The following is a 14,913-nucleotide window of genomic DNA, read 5'->3' as shown; positions in this document are numbered from 1 at the left end:
AAAAACCATATTGCAAAACAATAATTCATATGGTTAGTTTACAAAAAAACCTTGAAAAATTCTTAGTATAGGGGAAGGGGAATAAGATATTTGATATTTTATGTGGGATTATATTTTCTAATAATTAAGTGTTTAGTAAATTGGAATACCAAAAAGGGGCACATATGAATACATATTCACCCTCACCACCACTTTCATTATGCTGTGGAGAGAGAGGTGACCTCAGGTCGACAGTGTGCACACCCACTACAGCCTGCAACTGCTGCTGTAACAGGCATGCAGATATCAATGCCATATCAATGCCAGCCTCTGTAATGAACAGGAGAGCTGAATAGGGTGAGTATCTGCTCTTGATTATATTCATACCCTCTTCAGCCATACACCATGAATTTTCCAAACCCGCACAACCCCTTTAATTTGTTTAAATAACATAGAAATTAATTTTTGTATTAAACTGTGACCCTGGTTCTATCCAAGCCTCTTCCTTGTAACAAAGAGGTCTCTCCAGACCACAGCTGAGCTATAGGATGTCCATCATGGGCTTTCAAATGGTATAGCTGTACAAGAGGCATTATTGTAAATATGGACATTTAAAGGGTATGGTCCTGTTCACATACGCATCAAAGAATATTAAAGGTGAGCGGAAGGTGAGTGGAAGGGCCGTTCTCTATAGGGTTCCCTAGCCTCCATCATGACCACAGGAAGCATGCAGTGACTGCAAGCAGAGACCCTGATAACCACAAAGAGCACAGAAAGTATATGGGAAAATTCTATACACATTCTACAAAGAAGAACATTAATTTGCAGAAACCAGAATCCACTTGCAGCAGAACTTGACTGATAATGGGACAGCGGGGACACTTTATCCCCAAGTCCCCTGCCAGTCCTGCCTTGATTCATTTGCAGTACATGTATTGGATGCCAGGAGACAATTACGGCATTGTAACAGAAGGCTTTGCAGTGCCACGTCCTTATCATCAATGGCACCGATTCATGCATAAATAATTGTTACAACAAATTTAATTCTATCCCCTCTGCTGGTTTGGAAAATGCGCAGCATAACATAAAAGGAGCCTGTTCTGCTGAAGAAGGGCATTCCAAATAAATATATGGATAAATTATTAAACCGGGTACATTGTGCCTGCTCAGTGCTTTCCGCTTTACCAGCAGATAGAATTGATATGGAGCAGGAAGTATGAATAATGAATGTGGAGGGGAGTTCTGCGAGTCTACATGTAGCCACCTCCTCCTCCTGCTCGTATGTCTGGTGATCCAGAGGGTTAGGACCACCCCAGGTGAAGGCGTTGGATACCAAAATCTAGATACATTTTATCTATGTACCTCTCAGGGGATCCATATGCTTGAATACAGCCCGGGACCACACCGGTCACGTAGCTGCATTGCAAAATAATGTATTTGCACGCAATCTGGGTTGGTGAAGGGGACAATATCTGGGTTTAACAGACGTATGTGAATGCACCACACTGAGCACTGGATACAGAGTTATGACTAAAGGGAAGCAAATCAGACACAGACCCTCTGCCACCAGGCGGCTCGGCCTCTGTGGTTCACCACTGTCTGCTTCTTCATTTTGTATTTCACACCATCTCAGAGCAATTTTGCATTTATGTCAGCGGATGTGCACAATTTTGCAGCCCTGGATATTGCATGTACACCCCTTACATAATTGGAAATATTTTATTTAATCTTTTGATGGCATTACACTCCTAAGTAAAAATGGCCATATAGTGCCCATTAGTGTTACGAGCTCTCAGGTGTGAATAGGGAGCAGGTGGGTTAAATTTGGTGGTATACATTTCTCATACTGGCAAACGTCCCCCAGCTTCTCCCCCTCTTATTGTGCCCCCTGCAGCTTCCCCTATTATTCTGCTTCCCTAGCAGCTTACCATCTTATTCTGCCTCCTCCAGCAGCTCCCCCTCTTATTGTACCCCCAAGCAGCTCCCCCTCTTATTCATCTATAACAGCTCCCTCTCTAATTCTGCACCCCCAGACCTCCAGCAGCTTCCCATCTTTTTGTGTCCCCAAACAGCTCCTTTCTTATTCTGCATCTTTAGCAGCTCCCCCTCTTATTGTGCCCCCAGGCAGCTCCCCCTCTTATTCATCATCCATAGCAGCTCTTCCTCTTATCTGGCCCCCAGCAGCTTCCCCTGGTATTGTGTCCCAACAGTAAAATAATAAACACAGGCACTCAATTTTCCCTGTCCCCCTACAGCAGCTCCTCTCTCCTCTCCTTCTCCAGTGGGTAGCAGTGAAGCAGACATGCAGATGACATCATCACAAAGCACCTGCCGGCTCTGCTACACACAGCAGGTGCAGCGGACCAGTGATAGTGCAGGGAGCTGCCGACTCTCTAGATTACCACCATAAACAGCTCTGTCAGTGTCCGGAGGATGCCCGATGTGTACCAGAGCCAGAAAACCTGCACTGTCCCACTGGATCCGGGATGGTTGGGAGGTAAGTACAAGTCAGTAGAAGTTCAAAATGGCACCACATGGCACAGAAATCTCTACAGGATCTTTATAAAGAAGCCTAAGAAGATAGATCAATTTGCAAATAACTGGAATGTCTGGACAACTTTAACTGACACAAACAGTTTGCTGAAGACAAGCAGACCAGGAACATGGGTTAATAGATGAGACCAAGATAAACTTATTTGGTTCAGATGGTGTCAAGCATATGTGGACAGAATCCGATGAGGAGTTGCCTAAAGTCATGGCGATGTCAATCCACCAGCTCCCTGATATCTTCATGAAGGGTAGAAGAGGATCCCAGTGGCTGTAACCTGTGAAGCTCTAGTGAACTTTATAACCAAGAGAGTTAAGTCAGTGTTGAAAAATAAAGATGAGTGGACCTAATGTTTGGGTTCAAGTCCGGGGTTCAGGCCACCGTTGGACAATCGTAGCCATGGTTAGTTGCTTGGGACGTCAATGTGCCGGACTGGCTGGTTGTCCGCCAACCGGCAATATGTCTGAACCGTAAACGTCAGATCCGCTCATCTCTAGTGCCATACAAAATTTTGATAGTTTGGACACAATTTGCCCATTTTCACAGGGGTGTACTCACTTTTGTCGCTAGCTATTTAGACATGAATGGCCATGTTTTCAGCTATTTTGAGGCACACCAAATGCACACTACTGTAACTACTTTACATTGCATTTAAGTGTCAAATCTTCAGTATTGTCCCTTGAAAATACATAATAAAAAACACCTCTAAAAACGTGAGGAGTCTAATCACTTTTGTGAGAAATGCAGCTTCTACTCTTGGCCATAGCACTATAATCCCCAACCTAATATAATTAAGGATTCTTGCTAAAGCAATTTCAGCTCAAAACTTCTGAATGGTAGTGGTACCTGGTGCCAATAAGTTCTGAAGGTTTTTTGTTGGGTCCTCATTGAACCAAGGCAAGGAGAATTTGGAAATCAAGTCAACACCTTTGTGATGTAGCAGGAGTCAGTATGAGGCCACATAGCCCAATACATAGAAAGTGGCTATAGCAGCTATGTCACCGGTGGCTTTTCTTGGACCACTTCTAGGTAGGTATTAGCTGCTGTGTACTGAAAACACCCATACAGGACCTTGGTATTTACTGTGAAAATGTGATCACTATGAAGTTGTGATAAAATGCATCGAAAATGCAGGGTGAAGCGTTCATGTTATGGGTGTATGCTCTACTATGATTAGATTCTACACACGAGTTGACTTCATGACCAAAGTCTAATACCGCAATAGATAACCCTGGAGTGCAAATAATAAAACCAGGAAGCAGCTTGGGTTTAAATCAGTGAAAATACCTGCACACTGCTCAGAGCGTAGGATGAATACTGAAATATACGGCATTGGAAGGAGAATAGTCTTCCCAAAGCTAAGTAATCCTTCCAAAGAGACACTTATTTCCAAGGATGTAGGGGTAATAGTATATAAACCAGCAGAGCATGGGCTTATGGCTTATCTTCTGGCTTATCTGCAGGGACTAGGCTATGGTTATCACCAAAGCTATTGAGGGTTTACTCCTACACTTCCCAACAGCCTTCAGAACACTTGAAGATGACCTGAGATGAGTTTTTTTTCACATTTTAGAAGACCTCTAGTGAAAACATACAATACCTGACTGTATATAACAATTGGCACTTATTTTATACATTCTTCACTTACATTTTGCACTACTTTGAGAAAGATTTGTACATTTGGTCTGAATCCTCTTCCTGCTATCAATCTCATGATGCCTCAGCACAGTATCTCATGCCTAGATAGAGTCAGAAGCATCTCTGATAGCTGGATGTGTGCTGTGGTTATCCTCTCCATCTTTAGTCTCTATACCATAAGTATACAGCCGGGGAGGCTGAGTTGTGGGCTCCTTATTTACAAATGTGTGACAGGAACCTACCTAATTATTGTTGGTACCTGTGGTTAGAAGATTCCTTTCTGTATGGTACTTTTTAGAATGGGCATCACATACTATAAAGTTTATAGGGGGGGGGGGGGGGGGTTGAAATAGTCAAAATTACTTGAGCACCTTCAGGAATTACAATTATTTTCCCCCTAACACCACCATCATGACATGAGGGGTGCGGGGGACGTGACGGGCACCGCAGGTCATAGCATGTTTCTCGCATAGAATTGTCCAGCAGCGCAGCAGGACGCAGTACTTTACACGAGTAAAGTGGGAGGGGGTCATAATTAATCCCACCTATGAGTAAAAATGCAACGTGTGTAACAGAGCCTCCACCTACAATGTGCTACTTATTACAGAGGTACCTGTGAGTCCGTCAGGCTCTAGATCCCAATGTGTCTAATATCACTGATCCCCAATGTGTCCCTGTCAAAAATGCTGCGTTAATATATTAAAAAAAAGTATTGTCCCTTTAAGAGTCAAAGTGTGCAAAACCAAACAATATAAAAAAAACACTAAAACAAACTCTGACTGGCACGAATTTCCCCAGCCAACCAAGGGCATTAATAGCCTAAAAGTAGACATCAGAGTGGAACTGTCTGTAATATTTATAAAGCATGGTTTGATCCTGGAGGATTGGCGGAGCGGCCCGGTGTGATGTGCTGCATTCTGTTTTATTTCCCTCCAGGCGGTGTAAGGATTAGGAGCGAGCTCTAGGCGGATAGCAAATCCATACCTGCAGAATACGGCTCCTGCTTCTCAATGTAGATGAACTCTTTCCTCTCGTACTTGGCTCTAATCCACTGCTCGCGGAGAACTCTGCAAGCACAAAGGACAACTCATTCAGCGGGCACATTAGACACGTCGCCCATGACGCCTTATCTGCTCACACGTGTTACTAGGACAGCAGGAGATCGATAAGTCACTAAACATTCAATGAGTTCATGGAGTGACTATTGTCCCCATCATGGTGGAGAGAACTTCCTATACCTTATCTCAGGTGGTCTTTAATAACAGCCTTCAGGGAAAATGTACATTATTTCAGCTAGGGGAATGAAAAAATAACCATTGCTAGAATCTGCCACCATAGACTATGATGGGCCAACCATACAGTTGCCCTGGGTAAGCTGTGTGGAGCCATCGCTTTAGCAGTGGAGATAAGGGCTGGGTTGAGTCGCAGCAGAGGAGATCAGACATGGGTGACATATCCTAATGATATACCACAAGCCTTGTTTTTAACAACAGCAACTTTGCAAGGAGGTGTTACTCCGCTATCACTCTACATAGACAATGAAGCAGCAGGAGCATGGAGGACATTATACCAAGCTGTACTGCTGTGAATCTAACACTGAGGAGATACTATCAGCGTCTGTGTCTCTCCAGCCGCGGCTGCTCCCTCTTTCTACTTCAATGCATAGACTACCCTGTATCAGTGATCAGGGCAGGAGGCAGGGGGAGGAGGAAAGGAGCCTGATAAGTGGAGAAAGAGGAAGTTTTCTGTAATCAGATATAATGACACATTTTTTGACCATTTATGTAAAAAAAAAGTAAAGAATCATTATGGTTTAAAGGAAATCTACCATCAAGATCCATCATGATAAACCAGGGACACTTACTCATAGATCCAAGCACTGTGACTGTGGTAATATTCTTACTTTTTGTTATCCATGGCCTCCGTCCTTCTAAAATCAACTTTTATAATTAAGCTAATGAGCCAGAAAGTATATGAGCATTAGTACCATAGCCTCTCCATGCAGTAGCCAGAATCCTTCTGACTCTTTAGCATAATATTAAAAGTTGATTTTAGAAGGAAGGAGGCCATGGATAAGAAATATAAAGAAGATTACCACAGTCCCGGTGCCTGGATCTCTGAGTAAGTGTCCCTGGTTTATCAGGATGGATTCTGAGGGTAGATTTCCTTTGAGCATAAATACATTACACAAAGTAAAAAGTAAATGTATTACATTACTCACTGGCAGTCAGATGCTGTTGGCTTGTAATAAAATGCTGGCACTTTAGACTCAAACTTTGCTTGTGCTACTTTATTTCCCAGACATGACATGTACTGAAAAAAAAGAAAAGGCAACATGAGTGATGTTAAGGCCAAAGGCATCAATTTTAGGACAATCCCAATAGTTGAGGCAAGAATGCATATCCCTAGAGAGCCTCTTTTATTTATGCAAATTGATGATGAATATATAATAAGGGAGTACAGGCAGCACAGGAGAGGTTCTTTAGGTTTGTTCTTAAAGGACACCTGTCATCAGGTCTCTGTCACTTGTCCTGTCACTACTACCTGTTGGAGCAGATCACAAGGATCCATCCCAGCCTTTATCTAGTCAATTCATACATCAATCATTATAAAATCATCTATTCTTTATTATGTAAATGAGTCTGGTCACATGGTCAGAGGCAGTGATGTCACTCCTATTACCCCTCCCCTCTCCTCCCCCTGCTCATGTCTGTGTGTAATGTATAGTAAATCATTGCCAGTGTGTGCTGCATCTGCTGACATGCTGCATCCTCCTAATGCACATGTGTGAGACACAGACATCAGATACACAAGTACCTGATATGTTCTGCTATAACATGGCTGCCTGGAGCTGTTGTATCTCTCCTATACACACACAGGCTGCAGGGGGCGCCAGCACCAGGAAGCACATCATTATACAGCCTCACATCATTATACAGGCTGTCAGTCAAGCACTGGGGGTGTGGCTGTGCCTCCCACTCATGAATAGAGTGGACAGCTTGAATATGCTAATGCTTCATTGGACATTTCACAGGTCATTTGCATACAGCTTTAGGACCTCATTGCTTAGGTTTACAGGCATGTAGAGAGACAATGAAGGGATAGAGGCAATGCTTCTAATGGCAGTTTATGAAAATCTATTTAGATTAGGGGGGTTATTTTGCATGACGGGTTCTCTTTAAGTTGAATTTGCAAGTCGGAACCGTATATTTTGTAACCCCAGCCAATTTTTTTTGGTCTCTGTGATAATTGGATTTTCAAAATGATGAGTCGTCATCAGAACCAGGATAAAGCTTCATTGCAGACACCTTTGATAACTGTTATAGCTGTTTATAGTAGCCTAAAGGCTAAAGTACAGTAAATTACCCATTACCAGAGGTCCGTTTGTAACTAGGGGTCGTTTGTAAATCGGGTGTTCTTAAGTAGGGGCCTGTCTGTATACTAAGACTAATCTGTGAAGCCTTAAAGGAACACTCCAGTCACAGCTGATTCAGTGAATTATACCTTGTTCAGGGCCAGAAGGGAGGAACATGGTTCTATGTTCTAGGAAGGCAATGAAAATGAGTCCTGCTCCTTCCTTTCTAGCGCTGTACCAGCTATGACTGGAGAGTTCCTTTAAAACAGTTTTTTTTTTGTTTAATAATTTGCTATTGAATACTAAACGAGAAGTTTCTTTACTATCCTCTAATGTTTTAAACATTACCTCTCAAACTGAAGGACCCAAAATAGCAGAACATTACTGAATCCATTGAAAAAAAGTGTGTAATAATTACAGGGGAACTGAACAGTAGCTCTCAGCTTTTCCACAAATTATTACAAAATTTTTGGTGTTTTAGAAGCAGACCACACTATTATTAGGCTCTCCTCTAATGAAACAAGGTTGTTACTGATACTTACTATAACCTAAAAGGGAGTAAAACAGTTAAAAGTTGCATATTGTAAGATGGTCAAAGTACATAGTAATAAAACAAACACCAGTCAGAGAACCATTACATGATACAATAACAACAAAGAGCATCACCGGCTTCTATATTAAGATCTTGTGTCTGTAGAGGAGAGGAATGGGCTTCTTTTTCTTCTTTAAGTCAATGGTGATCTCAGTGTTGACCCTTTAATCCTATCAAGAACATCATTTCAACATTTATCAAAATCCTTCATTTTAAAAATAACCTGAAGCCGTAACCTCAGATTAAGGAATGACCCAAGATCCAAAGCAACACTCAACCTAAAAACATAAAACTTGCCTCCCGGTGTAGAATTGTCTTGAGTCCAAAGTCACATCCACGTCATAAAGTTTACACATACGAGTAGTCTGTCAGGATTCAGGAGTAGTGGACCCACTGAACCACCACGGACGATGACGTAAGCCGACACCTGGGACCGGAGTCTAAGTGGTACCCAATTTTCACCAGAGCCCAATGCAATGCTCCAAAGGCGCGACTTAGTCCAGGGTGGTGGCCAAGGCGAGGTGCAGAATCGTGAGGCAGAGATGGAGTCGGGGACAGGCAGGAGGTCAGGACAGGCAGCACGGGATCAGAGTCGGGGACGTAGCGGAAAGGTCAGGACAGGCAGCACAAGAGCAAAGTCAGAAACGGAATTGAGGTCACAATGGGAAATCACTATAAAACGCACAGGACATAGGGAAAAAGCTTTCTCTAAGGCAAGAGGCTCAAAGATCCGGCAGAGGACACAGGAAGGGGCTGGCAATTTATCAGGGGTGGCGGCAGGCCAGCGGCAATTATCGGCGTGCTGGCCCTTTAAATCTTATCAAGCCGGCGTGTACTGCAGCCAGGGAAGGTGAGTGAAGCTCCAGGAGCACAGGGAGGCACACGAACGCGTCTGCGACCCGGGATATGGGTCACAGGAGCACCCATCACATAATCTTCTTTAAGAGAATCTATCACCAGTTTTTACTTCATTAAACTACCAGCTCATTCAGGTCTGGTATAGATCCATAATTATGTGAAATCTCCCCTGGTTACTTATAAAGATAGTCATATTTTGCCTGAGATGAGTCAAGTTTAGAAGGCTTCACAGTGAGTGTCACTTCACATACTATAGAGCCTAGAAACACGGTACACAGTGGCATGATATAGATACGAATCTACACAACCAGAACTAAATACCTAGCTGGACATGTGAGCTGCAGATGAAAGTCCATTTTTTTCACTTTCTGTATCTCTAGTTCTTTAGATCACAGAAGTCACAAGCCTTATGCGATCGTAAGGATGAGATTCTTAACTGAGACACCAACAGCGGGTTTCTAGGTCGATAGAACCAAAGATAGGGGCGTCTTAAACAACACTTCCCCCTGTAGCCTCTGAACTTGCTTCATCTCAGGTAAATATGACTCTTCTATGGTCAGTTTCCCATGATTTTGGAAAACTGACCAAAAAGAGGATTTTATAATGATTAATGTATGAATTGACTAGATAAAGGCTGTGATGGATCATTGTGAGCATTTTACAAATTATGTAAATGAATACATTATCGAAATTTCCCATAAAAGAGGGAATTCGAGAAAGGACATTTTATATCCTACCTGAAGTGGTTAGTAATTTAGTGGATAAATCTAGTGTTAGAATGTTGTGTTAGAAAAGTCTTCTAACCTTGGGATGGACCTCCGGTGATCAGGTGGTCCAACCTTTGAAGTCTCTGTTCCTTGATGGCTGAAGGAAGTGTAACTGACATGTTGGATTTCAACCTTTTGCAATCTTAGGTTCTGTATAGAGCCCAACCCGTTAAGGGGTCTGGGAAGTGTCTGTTGGACCCGACCTGTTTATTTCTGATGACACCAAGTCTGGTCAGGAACCTTGCAACTTCCTCTCCCTGGATAATATCTTTAAGACAGCTATGGCATCCATCTATGTATCTAGGTAGCTTAAGGTGACTATATCAAGATTTACAGAGGCCATAAATTGTCCGTAAATTTTGGCCAAGGGAACCGTCAGACAACCATCAACCACTGGGTAAGAAGAATCCGTCTCAAAGACTTGAGGGCTAAGGTTTCCTCTAGATCTCACACTTCTACATCAAAACATGGCCTAATATTACTGTACAGAGTCTATCTAGTAACATGGGCAAGACACTGCCGGAAAATTTTTATTAAAAAGACAGCACCTAACAGATTTCGTGGCTCAGATCTGCAAACACTTGACTTCATTACGTGAAAAGTCTCCCGTGACTGCGTCTTGAGGATGATCAAATAGCTGAAGGAAGACTTTTCTTCCTCGCGCGCTGCAGACAGAGGTGTCTGATCAGTCATGTCACCATTTCTAGAGAAACGCATCAGAAAGTCATCGCCTGTCGAGATTTCACCGAGGCTTTTAGACGTTGTAGATGTTATCATTAAGCAGCGCAGTGTGAAAACATATCAGGAGAAGGAGGCGGCTGGAGGGGTGATACTCCTGGAGAACATCTGCTTACTGTCTTATCTTCTCAAGCTGCTTCTGGCTACCGGAGAAGGGATCATTCTCATCATATGACTGATAATGGGTTCCTCATCTGGAGATATACAGGCGATCCCCTACTTAAGGACACCCGACTTACAGACAAACCATAGTTACAGACAGACCCCTCTGACCTCTGGTGAAGCTGTCAGGAAGCTTTATTATAGTCCCAGACTACAATGATCAGCTGTAAGGTATCTGTAATGAAGCTTTATTGATAATCCTTGGTCCCATTACAGCAAAAAAATGTTTAAACTCCAATTGTCACTGGGGCCAAATTTTTTTTTGTCTGGATCTACAATGATAAAATATACAGTTTCGACTTACATACAAATTCAACTTAAGAACAAACCTCCGGACCCTATCTTGTAAGTAACCCAGGGACTGCCTGTACATCTTATTGCTGCATCCAACCTCCCTATACACATGCACGGACAATTCGGCCAATGTCAATGTGTTTTCAATGTGGAGAGGAGGACACTTCTACAGTCGGTATATGACAGATGCCAAATGAAACCGATCATACACATTTGATGGTAGGCCCAACAACGTAGCGATAGGGAGAGAACAGCTGGTAGTCGGGACACTGAGTCTCTCCAGGTAGACACCACTATAATAAAGCAGCACGGAGGCTCAGTGGTTAGCACTATGGTCTTGGAGCGCTGGTGTCTTTGGTTCAAGTCCCATCCAGGTCAACATCTGCAAAAAGTTTGTATGTTCTCTCCATGTTTGCATGGGTTTCCTCCTGGTCCTCTGGTTTCCTCCCACACTCCAAAAACATACTGGTAGGTTGTAGCCCCATTGGGGACAGGGACTGACCTTGCAAGCTCTGTGCAGCGCTGCGAAATTTATGTGCGCTATATAAATAATATGTAGTGACCGCATTTATTATTCCATGCCATGTACTGGGAAGTGGTAAAAAAATTCCAAATGCAGTAAAAATTGGTGAAAAAACGTATTAGTGCCATTATCTTGTGGGCTCAGTTTTTCTCCTTTATTCATTGGGTTGCTACAATCACAGCGATACCAAATCTACTATTGTGTTAATCTGTTATTGTGTTTTAATACATTTAAAAAAATAAAAAAACGTTTTTCATATCATTTCTAAGGGCAGGAGGTTTATTTGAACATTTAAGGGTTTTTTCACTCCTTATTTTTTTGAACTTTTTTTTTTTAACTTGATGAAGATATGTTACAGATCTTTAGCAAACACAAGCCATGGAGTCTTATGAAGACTTAAGGCTGTCATGGCAACTGATCGTCGCTCCCTGATGACATCATGGAGAGCAAACAACAAAGTAACGCGGGATCTGCTGATGTATATCTGGCCATTATAAAGATGCCTGTACAATTTACACAAATGTACAAATTTTGTATTTCAATCCGTAATACCTATAGGAAGTGATTTGTTCCCCTTTTAACTCCTTAACGCTGAAGCCACTTTTCACCTTCCTGACACGGCCCATTTTTTCAAATCTGCCCTGTGTCACTATAAATGGTTATAACTTTGGAACGCTTCAACGTATCCAAGTGATTTTGAAATTGTTTTCTCGTGACACATTGTACTTCATGTTAGTTACAAAATTTTGGTGGTATGTTTTGCATTTATTTATGAGAAAATCAGATATTTGGTGAAAATTTGGAAAAATTCTCAATTTTTGAAATTCAAAATGTTCTACTTTTTCCACACATGAGTCATAACACCAGAAAATGTAATAACTAACATTCACCAAATGTCTACTTTATGCCTCCATGGTTTTTTTATACATACTATCATTTTTGTAAGCTGTTATGGGGCTTTGAACGTTAGGTGCAATTTTTCACATTTTCATAAAAAAAGCAAAATCCTGCTATTGAGGGACCTGCTCAGGTTTCAAGTCACTTTGAGAGGCCTAAATAAAAGTAAAACCCCATAAATTACCCCATTATAGAAACTACACCCCTCAACGTACGTAAAACAACTTTTATGAAGTTTGTTAACCCTTTAATTGGTTTACAGGGGTTGAAACAAAAATCGGATGCAATTTTGAATTTTTTTTTTTTTTACTAAATTAATGTGTTTTTCATAAAATGTACAAATTCTCAGTGGATAAAATACCAAAACGCTCCACAAAATTTGATACCCAATCCCTTCCGTGTATAACCATACCCCATATGTGGTAGTAACCTGCTCTATGGGCACACGCCAGGGCATGGAGGGGAGCTGCGCCATTCAGAGCAGATTATGCATTGTCACTTTATAATGGCTATACAATCTTTTTTTTTTTGGCAATTTGGACATATAAGGGCTTATTTTTTTACAGGTTAGCTTGAACAAGTGATCCACTGATCACTTGTTCAAGCTATTCTTCACCTAATACAGTGTAATGCAGATGTATTACACTGTATTATGTGACACACTGAGCATGCTGCGCATGCTCAGTGTGTCACAGCCGGGTCCTGCCAGAAGGCACGCACCCGGCTCCTGGAAGGAGGATCGCGCAGCCCCGGGCACCAGCAGTCCCGGGGCTGCGATCAGAGCAGCGGGACCCCCCCGGTAAGCACCGCGGGTGGGTCCGATTCAAGCTAAATGCCCCTGACACGCCGCGGTCAGCGCGACTGCGGCGTGTTAGGGGTTAACACCCGCGATCGGAGAAATCTCCGATCGCGGGTGTTAGAGGCAGGTGTCGGCTATAATATATAGCCGACACCCGCAGCTTCTGGCGCCGGCTCCGTTCAGGAGCCTGCGCCAGAAGCTTGACGTACTGCTTCTGGCGCCGGCTCCGTTCAGGAGCCTGCGCCAGAAGCTTGACGTACTATTACTGCATTTTGCGGGAACGCACCTCCCGCCATGCAGTAATAGTACGTCAAATGTCGGGAAGGGGTTAAAAACAAATTAAAAATTTACAGTGCCTAGTGTGCATGTTAAGGGCTCTTTCACACTGAGGTTGATGCTCAGCTTCTGTTGCGCATCCGTTGCGTTTTGTCTCTGTTGTGTCTCCGTTTTTCTTCTGTTTTGTCTCCGTGTTTAACATTGCTTCGAAAACATCACACCTGCTTTTTGTGCCTCATCATTGAAAAAAACCCGTCATTTTTCAAAAAACATCTTTTTTTTTTTGCGGACCCATAGGGTCCCTGTTCGGTCCCCGATACGGACTGTCCAACGAGGATGAAGTCTGCCGCGATTCACTACAAGCATGCGCCCGATATCCTGCATGTGTCGCTTCCCCGCTCAGGTCAGACAGAGTTCACCTTCTTCTTCCCGGTGCATGTAAGTGCTTGTCTTGCGACACAATTATTAAATGTTAAATACCGCGCATTGTCGAATTCTTTGGATCGTCTGACGGCCCGCCCCTTGATTTGTGTTGCGTGAAAGCCGTCGCGATTGCGACACAATTCGATCGCGTGCAACACAATCCCCATGGCGATCCCCGAAAAGTTGGGAAACCCGATGAAAATGCGGCCGCGGGATGCTTAGTAAATAAGCCATAGACTTCTATTGCCTACTGTGATCCGTATCTGTGAAAAAAAATCCGGATCAGTGAAAATACAAGCCAATGTGAAAACACCCATAGAAATCAATGGCTTTCTGAGGCATCTGTGGAAATCATGGAACCACGGACGTGAAAAACAACGCCAATGTGAAAGAGCCCTAAGGACGTTAGATTCAGACGGTATCGCTGTCACTTGGTAAACAGCCAACAATCATAGGGGGCTACAATATTTATAACTTCAGAGCAAGGAACAAAATAGACATATACACTGGGCTTCTGCAGGATTTCTCTATGTAAAAAAACTACCCATATATACTCGAGTATAAGCTGACCCAAGTATAAGCCGAGGCCCCTAATTTTACCACAAAAACCTGGTAAAACCTATATTTTTTTTACTTAAGTATAGGCCAAGTTTGGGTTCTCAGCATGTTTTTTTGTGCTGAAAAACTAGGCTTATACTCGAGTATATATGGTAATACTTTTATGAATTTTAAACAAGAAGCTCAGAATTGTCAGGCCAATGCATATGTTCACTTCTATACACACGTCTTGGAATGGCAAATTAGCACTAGAAAAGATCATTAACAGACAGAGTAAAAACATAAACTAAAGTTTGCCTACTTCGATCTGCACATCGTCCCATGGGTCTAAGCGGACAGACTTCACTCGGCTGATCTGAGGGATGTTGCGGTGAATTCCCGAGCAATTCAGGCAAATGAATACCCCAATAGTGTAGGAAGCCCAGTCTGGATCTGTGAAGGTGACAACAAACAAAACAAAAAAATTGGATTATTTTAGGTACGGTAATACAGTAATATCTCAAGCA

At 42.7% G+C, this 14,913-nt stretch overlaps 1 protein-coding gene across 1 annotated transcript in view; it reads right to left on the bottom strand.

Annotated features, from left to right (window-relative positions):
• The window catches only part of ADAP1 (ArfGAP with dual PH domains 1), an 87,604-nt gene that overhangs the window by 38,078 nt on the left and 34,613 nt on the right, over nt 1-14,913 (bottom strand). The window contains exons 2-4 of the mRNA XM_072120451.1: nt 14,709-14,839; nt 6,387-6,478; nt 5,150-5,232 (exon numbers count right to left, since the gene is read on the bottom strand). Of these exons, the coding sequence (XP_071976552.1) occupies nt 5,150-5,232; nt 6,387-6,478; nt 14,709-14,839 (306 nt within the window). The remainder of the gene's footprint in view (nt 1-5,149; nt 5,233-6,386; nt 6,479-14,708; nt 14,840-14,913) is intronic.

This window comes from Engystomops pustulosus, chromosome 8, assembly GCF_040894005.1.
Source record: "Engystomops pustulosus chromosome 8, aEngPut4.maternal, whole genome shotgun sequence".
Taxonomy (NCBI): Eukaryota; Metazoa; Chordata; class Amphibia; order Anura; family Leptodactylidae; genus Engystomops; species Engystomops pustulosus.
This window is presented reverse-complemented; position numbering and strand designations above follow the sequence as displayed.